This window comes from Seriola lalandi, unplaced genomic scaffold, assembly GCF_002814215.2.
Source record: "Seriola lalandi dorsalis isolate HSWRI2012SDOR001 ecotype SW California unplaced genomic scaffold, Sedor1 jcf7180002054517, whole genome shotgun sequence".
Lineage (NCBI taxonomy): Eukaryota > Metazoa > Chordata > Actinopteri > Carangiformes > Carangidae > Seriola > Seriola lalandi.
Genome location: NW_019525070.1, coordinates 643,133 through 667,978, shown reverse-complemented (window position 1 = coordinate 667,978; position 24,846 = coordinate 643,133). Strand labels below are relative to the sequence as shown.

Genomic DNA, 24,846 nt, shown 5'->3' with positions numbered 1-24,846 from the left:
CATGGTCATGACAAATTACAGTATGGTTATCGTTAGGCAACTAAAGTACTTGGTTTAAGAGGAAAATATCATGATTACAGTTAATAAACATCAATTTCAGGTTGTAACAGGGGATTAAGTTTGGTTTCTTGTATTTAAGTCAGATATGCTACATGATCATTTAGTGCTTTAATATAGATGTAATGCTTATGGGCTAAAAAATAGTAGAAAATTTGAAAATTTTGTTTGAAATCAGGAACCATCTGATCAAAGAATAAACAAACAAGACTATGAATCTGAATACCAAAAAGCACTGAGGTTCAGTACCGAGGCTCAGTGTCATGTTCCTCACTCTTTCTTTCACCTGAAACACGTATAGCTCAAAAAACACACACATACACTCCGTTTATTCACCCATGACCACCCTGTTACACAGGATGCTTATCTGGGCAGACAGCTTTGGGAGCAGGGAGCCATCTCCTCTGATCTCCTCTGGAGTTTAAGAACCTTTTAACTAAGAAATAGCCCTCTGCCAAGCCCACCGCCTCTTGATTCCGGCTTATTCCCTCATCTCATGGGACTGATCTTCCGCCCCCATTGCAAACCCTACAGCAGCGTTAGCAGAACGGGAAAGAGCCGATAGACATCCTGGCTTTTGAGATATCCCCGCACTGGTGTAATAGGAGACCTGTGAGTGGATTTGATGAGTGAGTGAAGTGCAGGTGGTTTTTCAAGCGGCGAGTAAGGCAGCGAGTGCGAGTGCGCGTGCATGTGTTTGTGCTCGCGCACATTCTGCAGCACCTTCACGGGGATTGACCTGGGCATGGCAGGCTGTTTTAGGGCAGCTGGATGATGGGTCACAGGGTTTTGGTTTGGAGATAATTTCCTGCCATTGATAGACATCTGCTAAGTAGTACAATAACCTAATAGGAGGAGATGAGGGGAAAGGGGGACATGACAAACAAGCCAAAGACTTGCTCCTTCTGCCTCGCTCTTAAAGGCAATAATAGGAGAAAATTGGTTCTTGAAATTGAATTGAAAAAAAGCAGGTCTCTCTCTGCGAAGTATAATGCCTCAGAATACATTTGGCGAGCAGCAAATGGAGAAAAATGGAGGGTAGTTACACGATTGTCTTTCATTTCAGAGAGGGGAAAACTGCAGAGGTATCCCCCGTTAAGACTAGCTTTTAGTCTCAATCTACAACATCTGTCCCTTTCCTCTCTCTCAACCACTATCTTTTAACAAATGGGCTGTGAGGATGGACTCGTTGTGAAATTAGTATCCTCACAGAGAGGACACAGAGAAAGGATTATGTGAATAGCCAGTAATGAGCTCAAAGTGCCAGTGTGTTTGGGCCAGGCCTGCCTGTGTGTGAGAGGAAATGGCACTGCAAGCGACCTTTTTTGCTCAAGCACCTGGCGAGAAATAGAGTGGCCCCTCTCTTCCATCTGCAACATGTGCGTTTGTGTGTAAGCGTGTGTGTGTGTGTGTGTGTGTGTGTGTGTGTGTGTGTGTGTGTGTGTGTGTGTGCCAAGGAAGAGAGAGTGAACTGTGGAATTAACAAGAAATTCTGAGTCTGAAAATTAAATTTACTAACATTTATTAAGGAGGAGCATTTTCTATGAACATTTTCACGCTGTCGGGTTTGTGCTAAAAGTGTCTCTTTGTGCTGCTTCTGACAGGGTTTAAAAATACACTTTTGACTTTGAGTGTTAAGTGTTTTATACAAGCCTCGGGGTCTGAGGTCACATTTAATGTCTTGTGAAAAATGTTCTATTAAAATGTTTCCTTATGGGTGAAAGACTGAATTCTTTGCAGGGATGATGCATTTTTCTGTAACACCTGCTTCTGATCTTTAACTATTCACACCAGGAAAACCATTCAACCTTAATTATAGGCAGCAAGATGTTTGTCTATCATGCTTCCTTCCCCCCATTTCTTTTTTTAACAGGTTTTTCTTCAGTTTTTCTGCTGCTCTGAGCTCTGTTTTCAAAAGTTGGGATCTGTGAAATCTGTCACTGTTAAAGTGTAGACACATATAGCTATTAATGAAAACTGATTTAAATTACATTTTAAATGGTACTATGAATGAACATATTTAATCGGCGCAGGATTTGATTTCATGGGAAGAAATTTGACAACAATCTAACTGTTCCTCTCAAACCAAAAACTGTATTGTTTTCAATTTCCATAAGATTCATTGTTCAAGGTCAGATGATTTAACATGGTCTTAAAAGAAGGCAGTAAATTAAATGTATGACATTAAAATAACTATCAACTTGGTTCTTTGATACACTCCAATTCATTTTCAGCAATGAAACTGCACATAAATATAATTTTAATTGTAACTTTTAACTAATCGTACTTTTAAATCATGGTTTTCCACCTTGGTCGATATTGTAGGAACATTTTGTCATTTGCAAAGGTTGTTGTGATTGAATGCTTATATTAGTGGTTTAATATTTGGATGTTTTTCAAGGGTGATCTATATTTTTCTTTATTCCTTAAATGAGCGACAACAGGAGCTGGCACTTTATGAACTGCCATTAATTCATCTCGTAATCATTGTAATTGCTTTCTTTCATATTAAAATGATAATCTATAAAACTAAGTAATGGACTGATGGCAGGTGGCTAAATGTTCATTTAGTGATTCACTGAGAAAATAAATAACAGGGGACAAGCCTGTGACAGGCGCATGAGAAATCATTTTTCAATAATCTGCCACGCATGATGGCAGGAGACGCTGGCGTTGACAGCATAGATGAAATATTTGCCTCTGTTCTTTGTTTTAATATGGGAGGAGGCCCAGATGGAAACGATAGTGTTTCATATCGATGCATTTTGGATGAGAGACTCAAAAACAATGCTTTATACAGAGACAGCCATGCATTTGAGGTGAGAGTGGGCTCCGGCAGTGTTATACATAGTACAGTAACAGCACACGTTTCCTGGAAACCAAACAATATCCGCTAAGTGAACTACAGTGGAGTGAATCTCGATCCTTATCATATAAAAACACTTTCTGGACCTAAATGGTTTGCTTTAGCTGTTCTCATCTGGCACATAATCCAAGTAGAAGACTTTGTAATCAGTCATCATTGTGCTATGTGACATTGGTATGTTGCTGACGAATGATACCCTCCATGCTACTCGATTGTTGAGGGTTCTTAGTGTGGGAGCTGTGGGTTTTCTTATATATATATATATATATATATATATATATATATATATATATATATATATATATATACTGTATATAGATATAGATATATATTTATAACTGTGTCCTGTGTTTCCACTGGGGCTGTGATGGGCTTTTTGAGAGGAAACTGGCAGCAACTGCCTCCCTGTTCCTGAGTGAAGGTGGCTGTGGGGAAAAGGGGGAGTGTAGAGTTGGAGATTTATGGCCTAGAGGGAGATTGATTAGTGCCGTCACTAGCCCTGATGTACGGTTGGCAGTCTCCCCCTCCCAATCCATCGCATTTGCTCCCACACACACACACACACACACACAATGCAGCCATACAGTTGAACACACAGCTACACATACATGCAGACACCGCTCCATCCCCCAGGCCTTTCCTGACAGTCCCCCAGAGCTGTTGCATGTTAAGTTGTAGCAGACAGACTGCTGTTTTCTCAGCATTACCATTTTTTTTTTGCTGTCCATAGATAATGCCATCAATCACCACATACACACTGCCCTGGAAGGAATGTGTCTGAATGTGCCTGAGTGTTGCTACTTTCTGTGTGTGCCTGTGTGTTTGTTTTGAGGACGGTTTCATAGACAGGAGATGTGGTTGAATGGCTGTGTGGATGTGCTGTTTGAAGCTGCGGAGTGACTGGCCTGGGCTGTGCTCTGAACCCGTGTCAACCGTGCTGCCCCAGTGCAGGTGTGTGTTTATCATTCAGCACACAGAGCTGAGAGGCAGGCAGCTGTAGGCATGCTTTCCCAATTAAATCCTGGGTGAGAAACCTAGCCTATCTAGCCCAGAGCCAGCTCCTGCCGGCTTACCGGACACGGCCATGGAGCTTTGACCTCGAATCATCCCGCTTAGCTCACTCAACGTCCCTCTCTTTCTCTGTTTCTTGCTCTTTTTCTGCTGCAGGTTGGCCGCAGAACTCCCCCGGCTGTAGTACTGTGCCCACCTCGCCATGCTGGCCTGTCTGCAGAGGAGGCAAAACCCTCCACCCCAGCACCCGGTGTGTGCCAGCAAGACCCTGGAGCCACCGCAAGCCCTTGGACGGAAATGTAAGTGAACAAAGTGACGGGGAGCAATGGAGGTCAGGAGTTCAGCTCGCTTAAAGCTAAGGAATGAGAGAGGCTTGTGTTTGTCATTTGTATTTAATCTGTTGGTTGTGGTGAATGATGGAAATGGGTAGTTAACCCTGACTGTGAATAACTGAAGGAGAATAGACTTTCCGGTTTGTGTTTGTCACTGTTCCCCTGATACTCTGAGGAATTCTAAACAGTTTTATTCGCTCTGCACTTAGACCTTGGATAGCCATGTTGTTTGGCTACTCATTGAGAGGGGGGCTGTTTAGCTGTGCTGATTGTGCAGTCGTGGCAACAGGGCTGAGCAGACAGTGTTTAACGTGCCTCGCTGGCCCCGGGTGACCCTGAGGGTCTGTAAACATTTACAGTGTCTGGCCCAGGCTGTGCCGGCCGCCTGTAAAGCATGACAGCTGCTCTGTTTGCTCCCCGAGCACCACCCTCTGTCCACTCACAAAATGGTGTAAAGGGACAGAGATGGGCCAGGGTTGAAAACTGTTACAGAGCTGGCAAAACTAGTTCAAACCAGTTTGGGATTAGAGTGCCGCAGCACTCAGGAGTCTGGAAGGTGAATTTCTCTTTAATTTTGCTGAAGCTTTTGGATAAGCCTTTTACAGTGAGAGTCTGTTTTCTGACGAGAGGAAGAAAGGTCTTTCCTCCTTATTGAATGCTCCTCAAGTCTTTAGTGGCCTTTGTTTACATGGCAGGCCTATGAGCTACCTCAAGCCGATTAAAAGGACTGGCGGATGGAGAGCAGGGGAGCACTAACCTAGCAATTTTTACCTCAGCTTAGAGAGGCTTACTGGGAATAGCACTGTGCTTCTTCATCAGTGGGACATTGTATCAGACCTGTAACCAGCCCAGTGAAAGGCTTTAAAGAGACTTTGATTGGCTCTGGGTGAAGAAATGAAACAGTGCCTGCGTTTTTTCTGATCTTCTCACCGGCCAATTAGCTACTTCTCAGCTCAACATCACACTCCAATCGCCTCCTACAGAGGAGAGGAGAGTCAGAAACAGCAAGGTGACTGGGTGCTACCCCCGTCCTCAGATCTGCAGTTGTTTTTGCCGGTCTGTTTCGATGTTCCTTATGGAGCTGTAAAGGTGTGTGTGAAGCAGAGAGGGAACTACAGGGATAAACAGACCCATGGGGGCATCTGGAAAGGGGCAGCTCTTCAGCTGAGTGGGATTCAACTGGGCTCACTAATGGGGATTCAGAGAGAGGTGAGGTGAATGGGAAGACAAAGAGAAACTGTGCAAAATAGAATTAGAGAAGGTAAAGATGGAGAGGAAGGCAGAGAAACGGAGGGAGTCCTCAACAGTTGTCTTAATCGATTCTCTCCTTCCAATTTCGCAGGATTAGCCCACTTCCTCTCAGGGTCCTTTATTGAGGGGCAGCCGGTGGGAGTCAGGACTCAAATCAATAGATAAAAAGAACAGTCTCCAGTCTTCCCTTTGCCCTCCCTCTTACTGACCCTCTCTGTCTGACTCTCCCTCTCTCTCCCTCTCCCTCTCCACCTGTTAAACCCTTTGATTGAAAGACTACCACAGCGACTGACTTAAGGTTCATAATGAGGATGTTTGAACATAATAGCCTCCTTTCTGTCCTTGGAGGGGGAGGGGGGGAGCAAGTGTTGGATTTCCACCAGTGTGCAGCTCTTGGCCTCAATAAGGCAATTGTTCGTCAAGGCCCAGAAGGGGTGCAGAAAGGCAGACAGTGGGTCTGGCTGCAGAGGTGGGCACACTCAGGTCACCATGCTGAGCAGGTCCCCATGATTGATTGTTCATGGCTCAGTTTGTGCCAACATGGAAGGGGGTTGTGGGTAAGGTGACCTGGGTTCTCAACAGGAGGATGAATACCAGAATTCACCCCTCAAAGAGACAGAGTGAGTGAGAGCACAGGAGGGGGATTACCTGTGAGTGAGTTAGAGGTGAGCTGTATAATTTGCATGTGCTGTCCTTTACACAAAAGTTGTGTGTGTGTGTGTGTGTGTGTGTGTGTGTGTGTGTGTGTGTGTGTGTTTGTGGGTGTGAGTGTGTGTGTTTGTGTGTGTGTTTGTGTGTGTATGAGGACTGGGGTGGCAGAGCAGTTGGGATGAGAAGGCGAGGAGGGTTTTAGAAAAAGCCCCTGCATGCAGATTCCGAGTGGCTGCACAGTTCATTGATGCGACTCCCATTAAAAATCCCTCATACCCTCAATAAAAAAGGACTTAACTGGCTCTACCATCAGCTGGAAGCGTTCAGATCGGCTCGCCAGACAATCAATTTCCCCCAAGCGCACAGAGCTTAGCGGGAGAAACGGGAGGCGGAGAGCGGGATGTTTCCATTATCACAGCCCACTCTGTGTCTGGGCTCTGGGGGGGGTGGGGTGGGGTGAGGTACTGTAGAGCGGGGAGGGAAAGGAGGGAGCGGCAGAGGGAGATGGGGAAAGACAGACAAGTGGAAAGGAGAGAGAGAAGCAGAAAGGGAGACAGAGAAGCTGGCTTTTCAAAAAGCCATTGACCGCCTGCCCTTAAAAATATCATATTGGATTAGCCTCACAGGGGCGGCCTTTTGATATTTTTTTCTTTGGCCGTAGAATTAAAAGGAGTGCAGAGCATTACTTGAATTATAAATCATAGGCACTTGCTTTCAGTGCGCCCAAATTCCGCGCATATGTGGCTGCACTCTCCAGCGCCAGCCCCTGTCATTTTTAATTAAATCCCCCCTTATGGGTGACATTTGTAGCTTGCCCCCTCCTTCGTCCTCCCCTCCACGTCTCTCTACCACTGCCCTAGATGGAGACATGAAAGGCAGAAACGGCAGCGGAGCCAGGGCCTCTCATCGTGTCGTGCCCCAGAGAGAGGGCACCCATCCAGACAGATGAGAGAGAAAGGCCCTGCAGGGGGATAGGGGTGAATGGATGCCACTGACCCTGGCCACCCTCGGCCAGCGGCGACCTCCCTCGCTACCCATCTCTTTCCTTGGTCGCCGTTCTCGGCTGTGTGTCTGGAGGTCCGGGGAGCAGGGGTGAGCGTAACAGCCCTGCCCCTGGAGGGGAGAGGGAGGTGCACCAGTCCAGTGATGAGTAACACTGAGATGGCTGGACAGGAGGCCCAGCAGCCCCCACCACTACCCTCCCTCCTCCCCGGCCCAGACAGCAATTACTTTGCCACATGTCAGCTAAAGAATAACTGGTCCAGAATCCCTCAGTTGACTGGTTGATGGGGATATTTCTACCTGGCTATTTTCCAAAATAATATAAGATTTCAGGTTTCAGCAGGTTTTCATTTGTTTATTCATTACTTAGCAGTTACATTTGTGCCAGCGTGACATTTTCTAAGATTGCCATTGTCACACTGGGTGTTCTTTATCCAGACCCACTGCAGGTTCTGCCTTAGTAAACCACACAGCTCACTGCCACTCCCATATTTGTCCTGTGATTGGATCAGACTTTGGGCTAAAGCTGGGCATTCCCTCATGTCTGTAACCCCAGCAGTGCCTGACTGTAACTCTTACACACACACACCCACAGTGATTTCACATACTTTTGGTGGCCTCTCAGTGACCCTAATTAAGACAGAAACTATTTCACATCATGATTAATGCAATTGCGGTGAAATCAAACTTGGGAAATCTTTTTTGTTCCCACTTAAATGTCCTCAGTCAACTGGTGTGTAGTTGAGAATTTGTCCCCAAATCTGCCTTGTAGCAGAGACATGCACGCATGCACACACACATACATGAGAACACCTGCAGCCTTAACCCTCTGTGACACCACCCAGGAGGCCCGAGGTGCCAATCAGCCAGGTGTAGATGAGAAGTTCCCAGAAGGCCTGATATCCCAGGTTCATGCAATGTCAGGCCTGGTTCAGCCCTCTTAGAGCTTGATCGACAGAGACAACCTGGCCTTGTCACACACAGCCTCAGGACATGACATGGAGGTTCACCTGGGGATTGTAGTTTTCCTAATAGCCCTGTGCCTCTGCAGGCGGAGTTGCCAGGGCCATTAGTTTGCTTTGCTTTTAGCAGCCTCTCTTCCTAAGCTCCACCACCAGCGAGAGGTAATATGCTCAGGTAATGACCTCCAGCCACCTCTCTGCCACTGTTGTCTGAGGCGGTGAGAGACATTACAGCTGAATTAGCTGGCAATATCAAATTGCAGCACGAAACTCCAATGGTTGTTATTTGGGGGGGGGGGGGGTTTCAGTTGAATATTTAAAAGAGGTTGCGAGCAGCAGCAGAAATAACAACCTTTACCCTGATTGCCTCAGTACCCTGGAGGTGGGGGGCATAAAGTGGAACTGGGGGAAAGGGAATGGAGAAGGAGCGAGGGAGAGAGAATCTGCATGCACTTGACCTTTTCCCACTGATTGAACTACCTCGTTTCTAACTCCCATTTGGAATTCCACAGAGTGCCCACAGAGATTGTCATTATTCCACAGTCTGCAGCAGGGAAGCAGAGGTCATGAGGTATTTTTCATGGTGAAAGGTGATTGACAGCTATCTATGGCCCCCATACCTCCTTGCGGATGTCTACTTATGCAATCTCATTTTGGAGCTTGCTGGGTTTGCATAGCCACATGAAATATATCATTCACACTTTCATCACATTGCTATATTGCAAAATCCAGAGTAGTAAAAGAGTTGCAGTGTATTTCAGAGAGACGGCCGTGTGATATTGGTTGTACTAGTCTTACCTCATGCATACTACAGCCTCTTCTGTCATGTTGGCGTCTCAGCGCTGGCACACAGAGGATCATTTCCGGCTGGTGGCATCCCACAGTGCCATGCCTTCCCTCTGCCCTCTGCCTTCTGCTGTGAGCACGGGGGGTGAAACAATCTTATTGCCTTGGGAGGTGAGCTTGAGGAAGAGGGGCTCTGCTTTAGTTTTGGTCACAGCAGGATTTGGGTTGAAAAACAGGTTCCTGGTTCCAAAGCCTCTGAGCTGGCATTTGGGCGTCCCAGGTGCAAGGCATCGAAACCCTCTGTCTTCGCCTGCCAGAGACTGGGGGTGGGATGGGGGATGTGAGCGAGGGTACAGAGAGTGTCCGCAGTCCCTTGCTGTCCCACAGGAAATGACACGCAGCCTGTGCCATCTCAGAGCTGAGCCCACCACAGACTGACCAAGAGAGGCAGTGAGGAGGTGTTGCACACTCCTAGCAGGAGTTTTTGAGTGGGATCTTCATTATAAAACTCAAAATAAAAATGTCGCCATGGTCCAAAATTTGGACTCACAAAGTGTGTAAGTGGGAGGACAGGTTGCCGGAGTGAAGATTTCCAGCCTTTGATATCTCTATTTCTGGCCTGTCAGTTCATTCAAATCATCAGGGCACTACAGCACATTTAAAAGTATGGATCCAAATGTTTAGTTTATCTCTCTATATATATGCTAAAGAAATACTATATAATGTTATTATATTGTTTTATAAGTATACAAAAAGAGAAAAGAAAGTTCAGCCTTTTTTCCTTTTCCGGTCATAGAGGGTTACAACCTTACCTACAGTTTTTTTTTGTTTCATAAATTACATCTTCCATATCTGTCCCTGTTATTGTCGACTTTAGTAAACTGGCTCACACATTTTAACCTCTCAGTCGTGATTGAAATTCACAGAAGGTAAATATTGATCAGTGTGTTCGTTTCTAGGAATCCTCTGTAAGGAGAGCCGTTATGCTGGGAAAATGCTTAAGAAGTTATGTGTGAACAAATTAAAACCAAAGAGCCGACAGCAGTAGAGTTTGAGGTTTTGGTCCAAATCAGTCATGAACTTGCACCAAATTTTGAAACCATCCCTGGCTGTGGTTTTGCAGTCTACTCTAATAGTGTAGAGGGTTTGGCAGAGGAAGCTGACCACAGTGCAATGTTGAAATCATTGCTCCAGTGGGACATTTAACTACAGTTTCTGTGGTTTGCTCTTCCGGCTCATTCTCATCTTCACATGCATTGGATGCACCGTCATTTTAGGTTACAGAAATGGTGAGTTTTAGGTTTAGGGCCAGGGCGTGCTTTTTTTTGCTGACCTCTTAATGCCAGTTCCAACTCTAAACCTTCATTTTCTCTCGACCTCAAGGCCTTTGAACAGATTTCTAACAGCCAGTTTTTCACTTCCCCTAGCCCTAGAGGCAACGCCTGTATCTGTAAGCGTCATCATGGAGCATCAAAAGCCTAATTTGTAAAGTTGCTTTTACCTTTCTGTTGTTGCTAGGCAGTGAAAATGTTTTTGACCTACTAGGTAACATGAAAGGAAAAGTATTTCTTAATGAAGTGATAAAACAGTGTGTTGGCTCTGTCTGCCAGCGAGGTGTGACCCAACAAACCCCAAACACCTCTCAGTGATAAAATCTGGAGAGCAGATCCACACAATAAATGTACTGTTTTCGATGTTTCACCACAGTCCAATAGATAGATAAATTATAGTATATTATATATAAAAAATACAGGTTTCACCTTTAAGGAATACTTGAATTAAAACATTGCCTCCAAAACTCCACAGACATTAAATCTTTCAAAACAGCTTTTCATCTTTCTGAAGATTTACCCATGTATGTATCACTTTATACTCCTCTCCTCTCCTCCTCTCCTCTGCTGTCCTCTCCTCTCCTCTGCTGTCCTCTCCTCTCCTCCTCTCCTCTGCTGTCCTCTCCTCTCCTCTGCTGTCCTCTCCTCTCCTCCTCTCTTGCTCTCCTCTCCTCTCCTCTCCTCTGCTGTCCTCTCGTCTCCTCTCCTCCTCTCATCTGCTGTCCTCTCCTCTCCTCCTCTCCTCCTCTCCTCTGCTCTCCTCTCCTCTCCTCTCCTCTCCTCTCCTCTCCTCTCCTCTCCTCTCCTCTCCTCTCCTCTCGTTGGCATGTGTACTGCAGCGGAGTGCCTTGTTGTCTGTGCAGTGTTAAATATTAATTGGGAATCAGTGGAGGACTTGTCTCCTAAATGATAGAACAGAAGGGCCCAGGCTTGCCTCAGGCAGCCTGCAGGCGCCTTTCTTCTTCCATTTACCTGCAGGCCTGTGCACCAGCACTTCCTCCGGTCTGACAGGCCTGCCCAGGCGCCTCCAGCCTCCCCTCATCTCTCCCTCTCTCTCCCACTCTCTCCCCTTTTTTCCCTCCCTCTCTGCTCTCTGCTCTGGTTCCTTTTCTTATCTCTGTATGCACTCACAATCTCTACCTCTGGGGTCCTTTACTCTAAACCTGTGTGTGTGTTTGTGTTGTTACTGTGTCCATTTGAGTTTGTGCATGACTGTGAATGCTGCTGGCTCTTAGCTGTACATGTAAGAAAATATTGTCACAGCGCGGCATATTCTCTTAAAGACAGGACAGGAGGGGGGGCTTGACATAAATCTTTCAGGTCAGGATTTTAGCTCGTTGTGTTTCTTTCTTGGCTCTGTGTCCTGCATTGCTCTCTGCCTCAACACTGAATGGTTTAATCTCTGTTTCCTTTTCGTGATGTTTCCCCATAACTCGACTCACAGTTTATCTTTCTTTCTTCTGTGGGACTCGCTTTATTCCTGTCTATCAGCCTTGTCATCTGCAGAGGTTCACCGAGACAAAACAACCCTGGCACCGGCCGCTCCTTGGTGCACCGGCTAGCTCTAACTTGTGGATGACCCCTCTGGATGGAGTTAACTAAGCTGCAGAGATTTGTTTTGAAAATCAAACCAGTCTAACCTGTTGTTATTTTTTCACTCTGTATCTGTTTGCACTAGAGCACAGCTAGTCACAAGCTCCATTGAAGATATATTGTAAAGTGGTGGGGCTGAATGTAAGATGGAAAAACCTAGAGAAAGATGAGAGGGCAGCGTGGAGGCAGGGATATAAATGGAGGAGAGTAGGGGGTGGGGCTGACTTTGATGCCATAGGAATGAGTTCACAGGCTCATGAGCACAGGCCTAATCGCACATGACAATATCGGCTGGTGTGCCAGTCGCAACGCATAACCACCCCACTGCTTGTGCTGACTCGGGGTATTTGCTGATAAAGCTCTGCTTTCTAGACCATGCTGTATGCACAATGAGGGTGGCCCAGGCAGGCCTGAGGCCTGGCTCATCACAGGCAGCCCACAAACCAGAGCCTCGGTCCCCTCATCTATACAGAAAGCGTCCACTCCACTAAACCCTTTAGCCAGACTTGATTATTAAACAGTGAGCAGTTCTGTGATGAATATAGTTATTTTTCTCCATTTATAATCTATTATGTTGCCCATCCAGGCCCATAAATTATTGCAAACGGAAAGAGCTCCAGAATGAGGTCGTGGCTGTGAGGGGGCTCTGTTCACAGTGTGAAATTTTTAGCGTCGATATTTTTCTATTGAAATGCCCTTTTTTGGGAGGGTGGGGGGGTGGCTGCCATGGGAACAAACATGGAGCTGGTTCTTTTTGTTTGGCCGTTTTGTTTATGTAGTGCAGCGTGTAGTGTGAGGTAAACATGTTGCCCCAGTTTCTGTGTTTGTTTGGTGCACGGGTGTCCCACAGAAGGCCTGACATGGCTACTGCTGGCCCACATTCCTTTGTGGCTCAAAGAGGACATAAACGGCCCACTGATGTTGTTTCTGCTGGACGCTCAGCTAGATTGTCAGTAATGAACACGTGCAGTGATTTGAATGAAAGGGGGATCCTAGGTTTAGTTGTCTATCATAGCATGCATGACAGAGAACTAAAGGCTGTAAGATGTGTGCCTCAACATCTTTCTCTTTTTGTTTTTTCATAAGCCATCTTCACAAAGGGTAGTGCTGATGATAATGTTTTTGATTCCCCAGAGAGGCAGTAGGTCTGCTCTGGTGGTGCCAGTGGTGTTAATGGGGCAGGAATGCAGGACGAGTGCTTTCCCACGCTGTTAGTTTTCTTCTGCCGGGCGTGTTTGAGACGAGGCTCTGGGCCGGCTAGGCTCTGCTAATGCAGCCAGAGTGCAGACAAATGGAAAGTGACACTTGTGTGTGTAGAATGGTATTTGTGGTGACGCTTTGACTACAGATAATAAAGTGTTCACCCTGAGGTAATTTCGCCCGGCAAGCACCCCAGATGAAACTCACTTACTCAGAGAGGGAGACGGAGGAGACAGAGAGGGGGATGAAGAGACAGAGAGGGGGAGCAAAGAGCAAAGGAGGAGCACAAAGAGATAAATAGAGGGGGGGAAAAAGAGGATGGAAAAAGAGAGAAAGCAGCAAAAAGATCAAGAGATGTGTAGGGGAAATTCAACCGTTTGTAATTTCAGTGCTTTATAGGTCAGTGTTGTTTCAGCGAGTGGTGGATTTTAGAGTTCAGAGAACAGAGATGGTTGAGATTTGTCCTTTTGACTCTACCTGATTTTAAGTGTATATCATGTTCATTCACCTGCTTTTTAGAATGAGAAATAAAGAACATGTGCGCAGCTTATTTAGATTTATCTGTTTTGACAATTAACGGTTATTGATGTTGTAGCTACTAAAGAGAAAGGATGTCAGGTTCATCTGGAGGTTTAAAATGTCTGATTCAGTCGTTGTTTGCAGGGTGTGTGTGTGTGTGTGTGTGTGTCTCTGTGTGTGTGTGTCTCTGTGTGTGTCTCTGTGTGTGTGTGTCTGTCTGCCAGGCCATGTGTACAGAGGAGTCCTTCAGGATCAATCAATTCTCAGTAATTTCCCCTACAGCCCATAAAAGCCAGGTCTGTCTGGAAGGAGCATGAGGTTGCCACATCAAACCAGCTAATTAATTTTCATGGCTGATTCAGTAACATCTGGCTTTAGAGATAAATTCTAACGAGAAAATGTAAACATGACAGTGCTCTGGTGGTATAATATTTCACTTTTCTTAGGTGGAAACCTTTTATAATTTGAACCTAATTAGCAGTTTTGATTGGACACATTGTCCACCGTCACATTATACACATATGTGAGACTGTAAAAGAATTATAATATTAATAGACAGATCTTGTTTATCTTCTGCTCCTTCCCAGTGTCATCTGTACCTGTGGACCTTATGTCTGTTTCGGTGTACCGTATTAACCGCACACGTGTACTGCCTCACTGCAGGCTCACTAAATGACCTCATGCTGCAGCCCGTGTGAGGAGGAAGCCAAAATTAGGCTCTCAGTTTGGTATTCCTTCTATCTGCTTGTGTAGGAAATAGAGAGATTAAATCTTAGATGAGATTGGCTTTAATGAAATGAAAGATTAGATTTAGGAGTTTCGTCCAAGGTTTTTTTTTTTTTTTTTTTTTTTAAATCTCTTTTAATGATTAAATCCATTTTTGACATTGTGCCATGTCTGCGTGCCTGTGAAGGATCAGTGTGCAGATTGCTTTAACATTCTCATTATCCTCTTTGCTATTTGTGAAACATGTTGGCAGGTTAAAAGCCCAATATGTGGTTGCAGTATGGCACCCCCTGTTGAAAAATGTTGTCCAACTACTGCTTTTATTTACATAGTGATTCATTCAATTAAATGCATAATTTTCTTTCTATTTAGTGTTTGATGTTTGATTTAAAAGTAACTATATGTGACTATGGAATATGACCTGATTAAGGTTTATTTGTATAGCAAGATACATTTTTTGATTTAGATGTCAGCTGATCAATAATAAACATGAAGAATTTAGAAAGACAGAGAGGAGTTAGGTGAAGAGCACATTTTCTTTTCAGCTGTCTTACAATATGCATTTGTTTGATGATTATGATGACACAAGCAGCCGTGTATTCAGACAGCTCTATCCTCTGAGAAATCATTGCAGTTTGATTTTTATCTTTGCAATTATAGATAGCAAAGGCCTGACAAATAATTTCCTTGATTTTTTTTTCCCCTCCCTGTGTTGTTGCACAGAAAAGATGAGTGTTCCTAAAAATGGCTTTTCTGATATCAAGCAAGCAGCAGGGTTCCCTTTCCCTTCACGTGCACTTGAATTGATTAGCACTCTGGCTGAGGGCATATTCAACATGTCTGCCCCCTGCAAGGCTGCTCTTCCCTGTTGATCACTGGCTCATACATGTGCTTCCTCTGCTCTGTCTCTCCTCAGGAAGCTCCTGTGGGGCACTGAGGCTTTGATTGACTGGCGGCCGAGTCCACAGGACGCCTCTATTATTATCATCTCTACCTCGGCAGAGGGGCGGGGGGCTATGTCCAGGGGGTCTGGCCGACAGCCCCTGCTTTGTGAGCCCAATAGTCAATTAGAGGCAGCACACTGCCGGAGACGAGTGGGATGCAGGGTTAATTGCAGAGGACCAAACAGCTGGCTCTATCAGGGCCCATTGTGTTTGCAGCAGTTGTCACGGCAATTGAGGCCTGGCTGTAATCGCTGACTAATCAGCCCTGTGCCAGATGACACCTCCATTAGCACAAGGCAGGTATTGTTCAGGACGCGAAGCTGCCTCTGGCTCCCCCCCCCCCCCCCCCCCCCCCCCCCACCCCGCCTGCCCGTCGTTTTACAGCAGGCTAACGGAGGTGGAGAGAGTATGTCATAGACCCTGATCCTATCTGCTAAGAGCTAAACAATAGCCACAGGTCAAGGGTTCCTCCGTGGAACAATGCTGTTGAATCTAGGCTGCTAACACATTTGACTGGTCAGACTTTTTCCAAGCTGAGGGATTCTGACGTAAAGGATTTGAAGACTGCTTTATCCATGAATTATTAATTTGATTAACTGAGGTTAAGGGCAAAATGTACATTAGTGGTGGAATGTGGTACGAGACTGTGGAAAAAAGAGGCGTCTTGCTGGCCCAGAGGTCACATACTTGAAGAATCCCCAATTTTTGAATCCTGTTAAGATCCTTTGTTGCAAGCAATTCAGAAAAAGAAAAAAAAATACCATCAGACCCAGCATATAGCTGCATGATGAGCTCAGCAGCTAACGTCTCTTGGCTCACACACATTTAACAGGGACTGTTGCTCTCAGAGGAAATGGCTCGGAGAGAGTGCGGTTGATGTTGCACCGAAGCTGACCCCTTGCTGTCTTTCATCTTTCTGGTAATCTCAATGCCTGGTGTTTGCCCTAACCTCATCACAGACTGCTCTCTTTGTTTGGCCAAAGTTTATGTGTATTATGCACTCGTTGTTCTGTGAAAACTTAATTACAGTTCAACCAAACGCTTCTCTCCCTTCATCTAAACAAGCGCTCTTTTCCTCCTGCTCACCAACGAACATGGTCAGAGGGGATCAAAGCGTGCTGTAAGTAGGCATACAGGCTTGCAGGAGTGAGTGAGAAAACGCTGAGGGCTTTTTGATGTGTTGGAGCATTTTCTCCACTAATAAGAAGAAACTTCTCCAACCTGCTCATAATTTGAGAACACTTGGAACACTAATAAATGGGCATTTTAGGCAGTTCTCTCAGACTTTTTCCTCTGCTTATTCATTTAAACCTCTAATTAAAATGCAAAGCATTCTCATGGTCTTCTGGATTTGGTGCTGCACTCTCACACAGCCTCTGACTCCCTATCTCCTCTCTTTTTTTTTTTCTCCGCTGCCCCCCCCCGCCTCCCCCTCCTCACCTAACTCCCTGCTCTCATACTCTCCGTGTCTGCCTTTGCTTCTTGTGATCAACACAATTTGACCTCTCACTTGGAAGAAGTGCACAGAATTTAATGGATTTTTTACAGTCTAATCTAACCAGTTCCCTCTTTATTGCTGTTTTGTACCCAGTGGACCTCATCTTTACCAGACGCCCCCCCCCCGGCCTCCTCCACCCTCACACCAAGAAAATTAGTTCATCAGAATTCAAAATGTACTGCTGGCTAATTAAAGGAGTGTTAATTGAGTGTTCAGAATTGGGTACCCCCTTCACCAAATGCACACAGATGTACACACACACGCGTGCATACACACAAGCACACACGCAATCACAGTGACAGAACTGGGTACACCAAGGACGTTGCGCTTGGGGAGTTTCATGCCAATCAAAAATGGAGAGAAAGGAGAGTGCCCATCCTCCAAGTGAAATGGGATTTCTAGATCATATCATGGCCTACTGCAGCTCAGTCCGGCTCGGTGCTGCCATGTTATCCTATCCCAGCCTTGCTATCTCTGTCTGACCGCTGGAGAGTGTAACACTGCACAGATAGCCTCTCTCACTGCGTGCATCGTGCTAATGAGGGATGGCATTTAGAGATGTGCTGCTCTGACACATGGGCATTGTGTGCCAGGCACTGGGTGATTAAGGACGAAGGTCAGCCCATTAATTGCCTCCCTGCCATCTCCGCTCCCTGGCGCGTGATCTCTCAGAACTAATGCATGTGTTTGCCTGAGCTTTTATCTCATCTCCAGTGCAGTTCAATCATATTTTGTTTGTTTACATTCCTTTCATGTGAAAGTTTTTTCTTGCTTATTGCAAAAGCAGTGCTAGCCCAGGTTCCCCTGTTCATTTACTATAAGTTGTTTCATGTGCTTGTGAGTGCACATAGCCTCCTGCTCTTAGGAAGGGAAAAAGCATATTCTTCCATCCCCAGGGGAAATAATTAATCCTTACAAGGCTGTCGCATGTCGAAATGAAGCGAGTGTGAAGCATTTAGCCCAGGAGGCATTGCAGGCTGTCGCCCGCACAGGCACCTGTTGTTGTCCCTGCCCTACATTTCATGAGAGAGCGCTGAGCAGAGGATAACAACATGCTCCACTGATGGCAAATGAGACACACAACTGCAGATGCAGGTTTGTGTGCGTGTGTGTGTGTGCGTGTGCATGTGTGTGTGTGTGTGTACTAGTGTATGTGTATGTTTGTGCCTTTTTTCTGTTTTCATGCATTGCGTTTGCATGCATGATCCACGCTGGAGAGTTTTCACAGGTGCAGGAAACCCCCTACCTTATGAGGAGGTGAGGGCTCACACAACGGGGCAGTACTGGCTGCCTCAGAGGGTGTTTATCAGCCAGCACCATCTGTATGCTGTTGCTCATAGCTATGATCTACTGCAGCCTAAACCAATAAGTCACAGAGCGTCAGCCTAAAAAGAGACTCTCTCCTTTAACCTCCATGTCCTCCCTTATAGACTTACTGCTCTGGAGGAGAGAGATGTGGAGACCCTGCACATCAAACACACAGAGTGTGTATGAGAGTGAAATTACGCCCCAGTTTGTGGCCATACTTACTGTAATCAACTTTGCTATAAAATTTATACCATGGAACTTTTTAAAGAAGAAGCTGGAATCAGAAGCATCCAGATGCTCATTTGCCTCCTCCTCCTCCTCTTCTTCCTTTATGCCTGTGGGTTCTAATAACCGGAAGCCTTTGTGGAGCTGAGATGGGTTTTGTAGGCCTGAAAGGCCTCTAATCCCTGTGGCCTGTGAAGTGTGAAACCCTTTGATGCCAGGTTGGTGTGCCAAAGGCTCTGCCTATTGACAAACAAGGGCCAAGCTGGGAAAAGACGGAGGGAGAGGGCTCCCTCCTCTCTCTCAGAAGAAATGCAGGCTCAGGCATGGAAAATATGGACTCAGTCAGTGAGAAGGAATAGAATTAGCCACCCTTTAATGAATTTCCTGGCTGTTTTTATAGTTTTTTTTTCTCATGTGGCAGTAATTAGGTGGAATGATGGGCATATTGCAGCTGGGGGCTTGTAGGGGCGGCAGGGCACAGGCCCTTGATATGCCTGAAAGCCACGTATCTTCCCTCATTTAGACCATGTGATGATCAAAGATGTTTTTTTTTTTGCCTTCATGTAAAGAAGATCAGAAAAAATGCTGCCATTCCATTTGCATGTGGACCAGCAATGTGCTTTGAAATGAGCATGTTTTTCTCTTCTGAGCAAATGAAATAAGTCTTCTGTCAGTTTTCCACTGCAAGTCAGAACATCAAAGCAAATGGCACTGCTGTCACCAGGGAAGCAGAGCTTTGCCTCAGTAAGGTTGGTTAGATCTCAGATAGGCTGGTCTGCCACACTCAGCCTAGCCCATTAGGATGGCACCAGGTTCCCTCACTCTGATTAAAACTAAGTCATTAATGTCTTTTTCTTTTTCTTTTTTTTTTAACAAATTAAATTCTAATTTGAAGTCTAGTGTTTCTGATGTTGTCTGCAGGATGAACCAAACTGACTGGAATAGGTCATGCACTAAATTTGACTTGGGAAATTCATAGTCTCTTGTCTCTGCTGTTAAATTCCCAATTTATTTCTTTTATGATATGGATCTTGTAGATTTAATCATTTTCACAGTGGGAGACCCATAGGGTTGCTAAAATGAACTCCCCATGCTATCTGTAATGGGAGCAAAGGAATGAGAATTGTGACTACTTGGCTGTGGAGTCTCTTTAAAATGATTTTGCAATAGGAAAGGAAATGGAGTGAGTCCTAGTCACAGGCTGCACCCTGCAGACTCCTTGGGTCGCCAGGACATTTGCTGACGGCACAGTTATGGCAGTTAATTTTTGTGCGTTTTGTTAGCTTTTGCATAAAAATGTCATTTTTGAAGGGGTTGCAAGTCATTTGTGGCAGCTGATATATTGCTTGTAAATTGAGTTCTTTTCCCAACCCCCCACCCTTTTTGTTGCACTGAGCTAAGTAGCCATGAAATTGCCTGAATAATGTCGTTTAAATCCAATCTCACCGCGGCCCCTCACCTCTATGCCCAGCCCCCAAACAATGACACATGGTGGGGTTTTTAGAAATTGCCATTTTCCTGTTTGCCACCTCAATTCACAATGGCCAAGCATTGGCTCATTGAGCAAGGGCTATTGCTAGTCTCACTTGCCACGTTCACTGTTGAATTGAATTTCGGAATTGGAGTGGTTTCATATGGTGAACAGTGGAACAGAGCATTTACATGTACATTAATAGCAAAGTCTTTGTGACGGGAGCATGCACCTGCCTTTGTCTGTTCCAACATGTATTATTTTGTTCATTTAAAAGAAAGACATGTAGTTACAATCAATAGCACATGTGCACAAAACACTTTGTCTGCTACTCTTGTTCATTGAAATATTTCATAGACACACAAGGACAAACCATTGGTGCACTTTATGTTTTATTTATTTTATCTGAACAATGATGTGTCTTTTTTAATCCTTTCCAGCATGTGTTCAACTCCAAACCAATTTTTCAGTTTTATCCTTGTCCACATTTGCAAATAGCAGCACTCTAGCGTTCTTGACTTGGCTTGTTCTGATATAGTTCACCTTAACCAGGCTAGTAATTCCCGGTAGATGTTTAATTGGTTTTTTGTGAGGGTCTCTTCATGTACCCCTGGATTGAATAAATGTGGAAATTCTGTGGCCAAGGGTAAGACCCAGTAAGTGATAACACTTATGAATCTCAAATGTGCCACTGCAATTAAACAAGCTTTTATCCCCTCCCTTCCGTCCCTCCTTGCCTGGTATCCAAGGCTAACCCAATTCAATGCTAAAGAGAGTCCGAATTAATTTCACAATGCACTGATTTAACAGCGCCTAAGGTACCAGGCTTTGACAGAATGAGTTTTTAAAAAGATCCATTTGTCTAGGGATGAACTTCCACAGGAGGGTGTGAAAATGAGATGGAAGAAAGCTCAAATGGAGGAGGGGTGTGATGGGACATAAATGAATGTCAGTCCTGATTTACAATTTGCAAACTCTGTTTGGGTTGTTCAGCAGCGTGTCTGCCGTTTGCATCTGGTTTTATTCACCTGCTCTTTTGGAAACACTGACATTTTTCAGAGTGCTTTAGATTTAGTCACTGTAATGCTGCCAGTTTTTTTGCTGTTGCAGCAAAGTGGTTATTGCAATTGATTGATTGATCTGATTTTGTGGTTGCCTTTGCTGTTGGCTCCTAAGATATTTCTGGTAATTAAACCCCCCTTCTGCTGTTCTCTTTTTCTACACATACAGCCATGTGAATGTGTGTGTTTATATCTTAATCATTCATTTCACTCATCCTTTTTCTCCGTTTGTCTTGTAGGTGAGCTCTTGGTGCCCACGCATTCCCCACGCTACCCCACTGCGGCAGAACTTGACGCCTACGCTCAGAAGACGGCCAACAGCCCTCTGTCCATCAAGATCTTCCCCACCAACATCAGGGTTCCCCAGCACAAGCACCTTAACCGGACTGTGAATGGATATGACACCACAGGGCAGCGCTATAGTCCCTACCCACACCTCCACACAGGGGGCTACCAGGGCCTGCTCGCCATCGTCAAAGCCTCTGCCTCATCGTCATCATCATCAACATCCACCTTTGTCCCTACAAAAGGTGTCCTCAAGAACTCTGAAGGCAGACGGACTAAGCTCTCTCCAGCCCACATAGCCGTTGCCCCGTACCCACCCCCTAATAGTAGCACTTTAGCCAGTGGCCACGGCCAAATGGTATACCACACTGGGCCCTCAAAGCCTCCAGAAGGCCCCGGACTGTCAGTTCCCCCAAATGTCACTGTAGCTGGCTCAGTGATTCCTGTAACAGGGGGCCGAGGCCTGGCCCTGCCCGCACAGTCCAACCTCCCCTCCATCCAGAGCATCATCTACCAGATCAACCAGCATTGCCAGGCCCAGGCTCTGCAGCAGGTGTGTCAAGGGGCTGCCACTGCACCATCAAATTCTAGCCCCTCCAAGCAGGGAACAACTGTCATGGGGGTCTCTTCTAGCTCCTCAGGTGGAGGCTACGTGGTAGGAATGGGTCCCCAGGCTAACATGGTGTACACAGGGCCAGGGCTGCCGGCTCAAAATGCAGAGGCGATGAAGACCGGTGTGTACACAGACGGTATGGACTATATTCTTTGGCAGAAGCAGCAACAACAGCAACAACAGCAGCAGCAGCAACAGGCTGTGCTCCGCATGTACAGTGGAGGTAGTGGAGGAGGGGGCGCCATCAGTAAGTCCCCCGAAACTTGTGTTCCAGGGGGAGGGATTATGGCGTCCCAAGTGTCCTCCTCTTCCTCCAGACCTTACCACCTGACAGCCAGTGCCAGCGGAGGAGGCGGGATGGACAAAGTCAGCTCTTCCCCTTTGAACTGCGTGGGTATGCATGGAAATTTCTCAGTGGGTCAATACTTTGCCCCGCCGTGGAACAGTGTGCTGGTGACACCTGACAGTGACTGCTACAACACCCAGGAGCTTTTGGCTACCTCTACAGGAGGGCCGGCCACGGGGCACAGAGAGATGGGTTACCCCCACCATCATCACCACTACCACCACCATCATCACCACCCTGCTATAGACAGCGGCGGAGGCTTGTGCTGCAGCCTGCCCAGCAAGAGCTTGTGCAACACATCAGTGCTGAGCAGCAGCTTGCAATCTCTGGAGTACCTGATCAACGACATCCACCCACCCTGCATCAAGGAGCAGATGCTTGGCAAAGGCTACGAGACTGTGTCTGTGCCACGTCTGTTAGACCACCAGCATGCACACATCCGCCTCCCTGTTTACAGATAGAGGGGGAAGAAGAGGAGGAAAAGAATCAAGAGTTGTGAATTTGTGAAGAAAATCAAAGTTAAAGAACCGAGATGTTTTTTTGGGCTACGAGTGGCACTGCTTTAACTAGTGTGGGAGCTTAGACAAGGGCAGTTGTTGTGCTGTGTGACCCTAGGTTTGGTGGTTTTCAAGGCAGGCTGTGGGAATCCCAAATATGAAAGGTGGTAGTGATTGCCAGTGGGAGAGAAAAGGGATTTCAAGATTCTCCAGATGTTCCATTGTGTGGTTTGCCAATAGGAATTATGGATTGATTTTCTTCTGTTTTTTTGTTTTTGTTTTTTTGTGATTTTTTTTTGTTTGTTTTTGTTGTTGTTGTTTTACTTGCCTGAACTTTTTTGACGAGAATCATAGCGTGACATGAAGTGCATACAGCACTTGTATCCCCCTTCCAAATACTGAGGATGAAGCTACTGTGTAGGTTGTCACTGAAATGGCCTTAAAAGGGCCGAAGTTTAGGGCTGCTGTCAAAATCCAAAACTCTTTAACAGTGCACACATAAACACAAACATCCAGATACTTATACATGAGAAGAATAAGATTATAGGCAGTACTCGGGTGTAATTTACAAGGATCATAAGGTTGAATTAAAAGGATAGTACAATATTAGTTATTATTGCTGTTATAATTGATACATAAATTGCACTGCTTGAATCTTGTTAACTTTGAAGTTTGGAATTGGGTAGTGTGGATATGATATATTTAAGAAACTTGAAAAACTTGAACCTATTTTTTGTTGTTTTATATATTTGTAGGTATATTATATGCATTGGCTGCTATGGGGAAAAGTGTCTCAAATGCATTTTTTTTTTTTTTTTTTTCCAGTTTTGTTTTTATGATTTAATGATTCCTCCTCAAGCTGATGTGCAGTTTCTTATGTCCTGGTGTGAGGCATAGTCGCTGCTTTGGTTCTGTAAGAACCTGGTCTGAGAGTTTCTGTTTTTTTTCCTAACCAACACTGGAATCTACAATAAATCTTGAAATACTTATTTAAAAAGAAAATGTCGCAAAAAAATTCAAGAAAAGAAATGTTACAATGAAGAATGTGATTGGGGGGGTTATCTACATAACCTTACGTGTATGTTAATGCGTGTATGTGGCTGAGTGCATGCGCGTGTGTGCATTTTAGTTTGTGTTCTTCAAAATCCTCAGACTTTTTTTAAAACATTTTTTTATTGTGTCATTTCAAGATTTCTACCACCAAGACTGAAAAGCTGATTCACCAGTCCCGTAAACATCATATCTGAGTAATGTACAGGAGATCTTTTCCAAATCTTGCTCCCTTTTAGTGGAGGCTTTAGATATTCGCTGGAGGTAGTAGAGATCAAGTTCTCACATGACTCCATTATAACTGTAGTGACGGTACTGTAGCCCCTTCCACTGTCAGCAGGTGTTATCATAATGACAGAGAGAGGCAGACACAAATGGAAATCCTATTTTGGGGGTACTCCTCACCCCTGATCCTGCAAACAAAAACAAAATTAAAACAATCATGCCCTGTCCTCTGGCGTCAGCTGAAATGAGACGACGCTCAATGCTTTCCCTTGTCCTTTTCAGCCCCTGGTTGGGATGCATTTAGCCTGGGCCAGTCTTAACTTGATGATTCAGAGCAGTGAAATATTTATAATGACTGTGAGATTCCCTTGAATGTACTGCACTTAAATTACTGCGATGTTTCATTGCCTTGTGGGACTCAAGTGAAAGAGAAAAATTGGATCAGTGCAGCAGTCCTCTGGTCTTAAATTAGCATTTCTTTTGTCAGTCAAATTTCAATGGTAAATTGAATTTATTAACTGGAGAGAGAGAGAGAGAGAGATTCGCAGCTTTGTTGTGGGGAAATACTGGCATCAGTCTAGATTTATGAAGTGCAATTATTATGACTGTATTAACATTTTTTCTCTGAGCTTACACCAAAAAAATGTAAACTACAGTTGTCAATACATTCCCAATGTACCACATCCCTAATCCCTATTCTTTTTTTTTTTGTTTTGTTTTGAGGTGTAAAATAAATTTCTTTAAGAATATATTCAGAGGCCACATCTTGGCTTTGAAGTCTGTCATTATTTTTTAACGTATGTCCTCTAGAGGTAAGTGGAAAGTAAGTGGGCCCTTGTTTCAGCAGCTCTGTGAGATGCAGAGTGGAGCATGATGTGTGATCTTGTACTGTACTGTAGTAGTAAAACCTCTGTCACTGACAAAACATAGTATACTTAATTGACCATCTTTTAAATGTTTACACTTTGGCCATCCAAAGATAAAAGGACAGACAGCATTGTTGGAAATTATTTACCCATGAATCCTGAAGATTTTT

At 45.1% G+C, this 24,846-nt stretch overlaps 1 protein-coding gene across 1 annotated transcript in view; it reads left to right on the top strand.

Moving 5' to 3' along the window:
- Window positions 1-24,561, top strand: part of fam222aa (family with sequence similarity 222 member Aa) — a 46,832-nt gene extending 22,271 nt beyond the window's left edge. Inside the window, exons 2-3 of the mRNA XM_023413448.1 lie at window positions 4,091-4,233; window positions 21,034-24,561. Of these exons, the coding sequence (XP_023269216.1) occupies window positions 4,137-4,233; window positions 21,034-22,499 (1,563 nt within the window). The 5' untranslated portion in view covers window positions 4,091-4,136 and the 3' untranslated portion in view covers window positions 22,500-24,561. The remainder of the gene's footprint in view (window positions 1-4,090; window positions 4,234-21,033) is intronic.
- The last annotated feature ends 285 nt before the right edge of the window (window positions 24,562-24,846 follow it).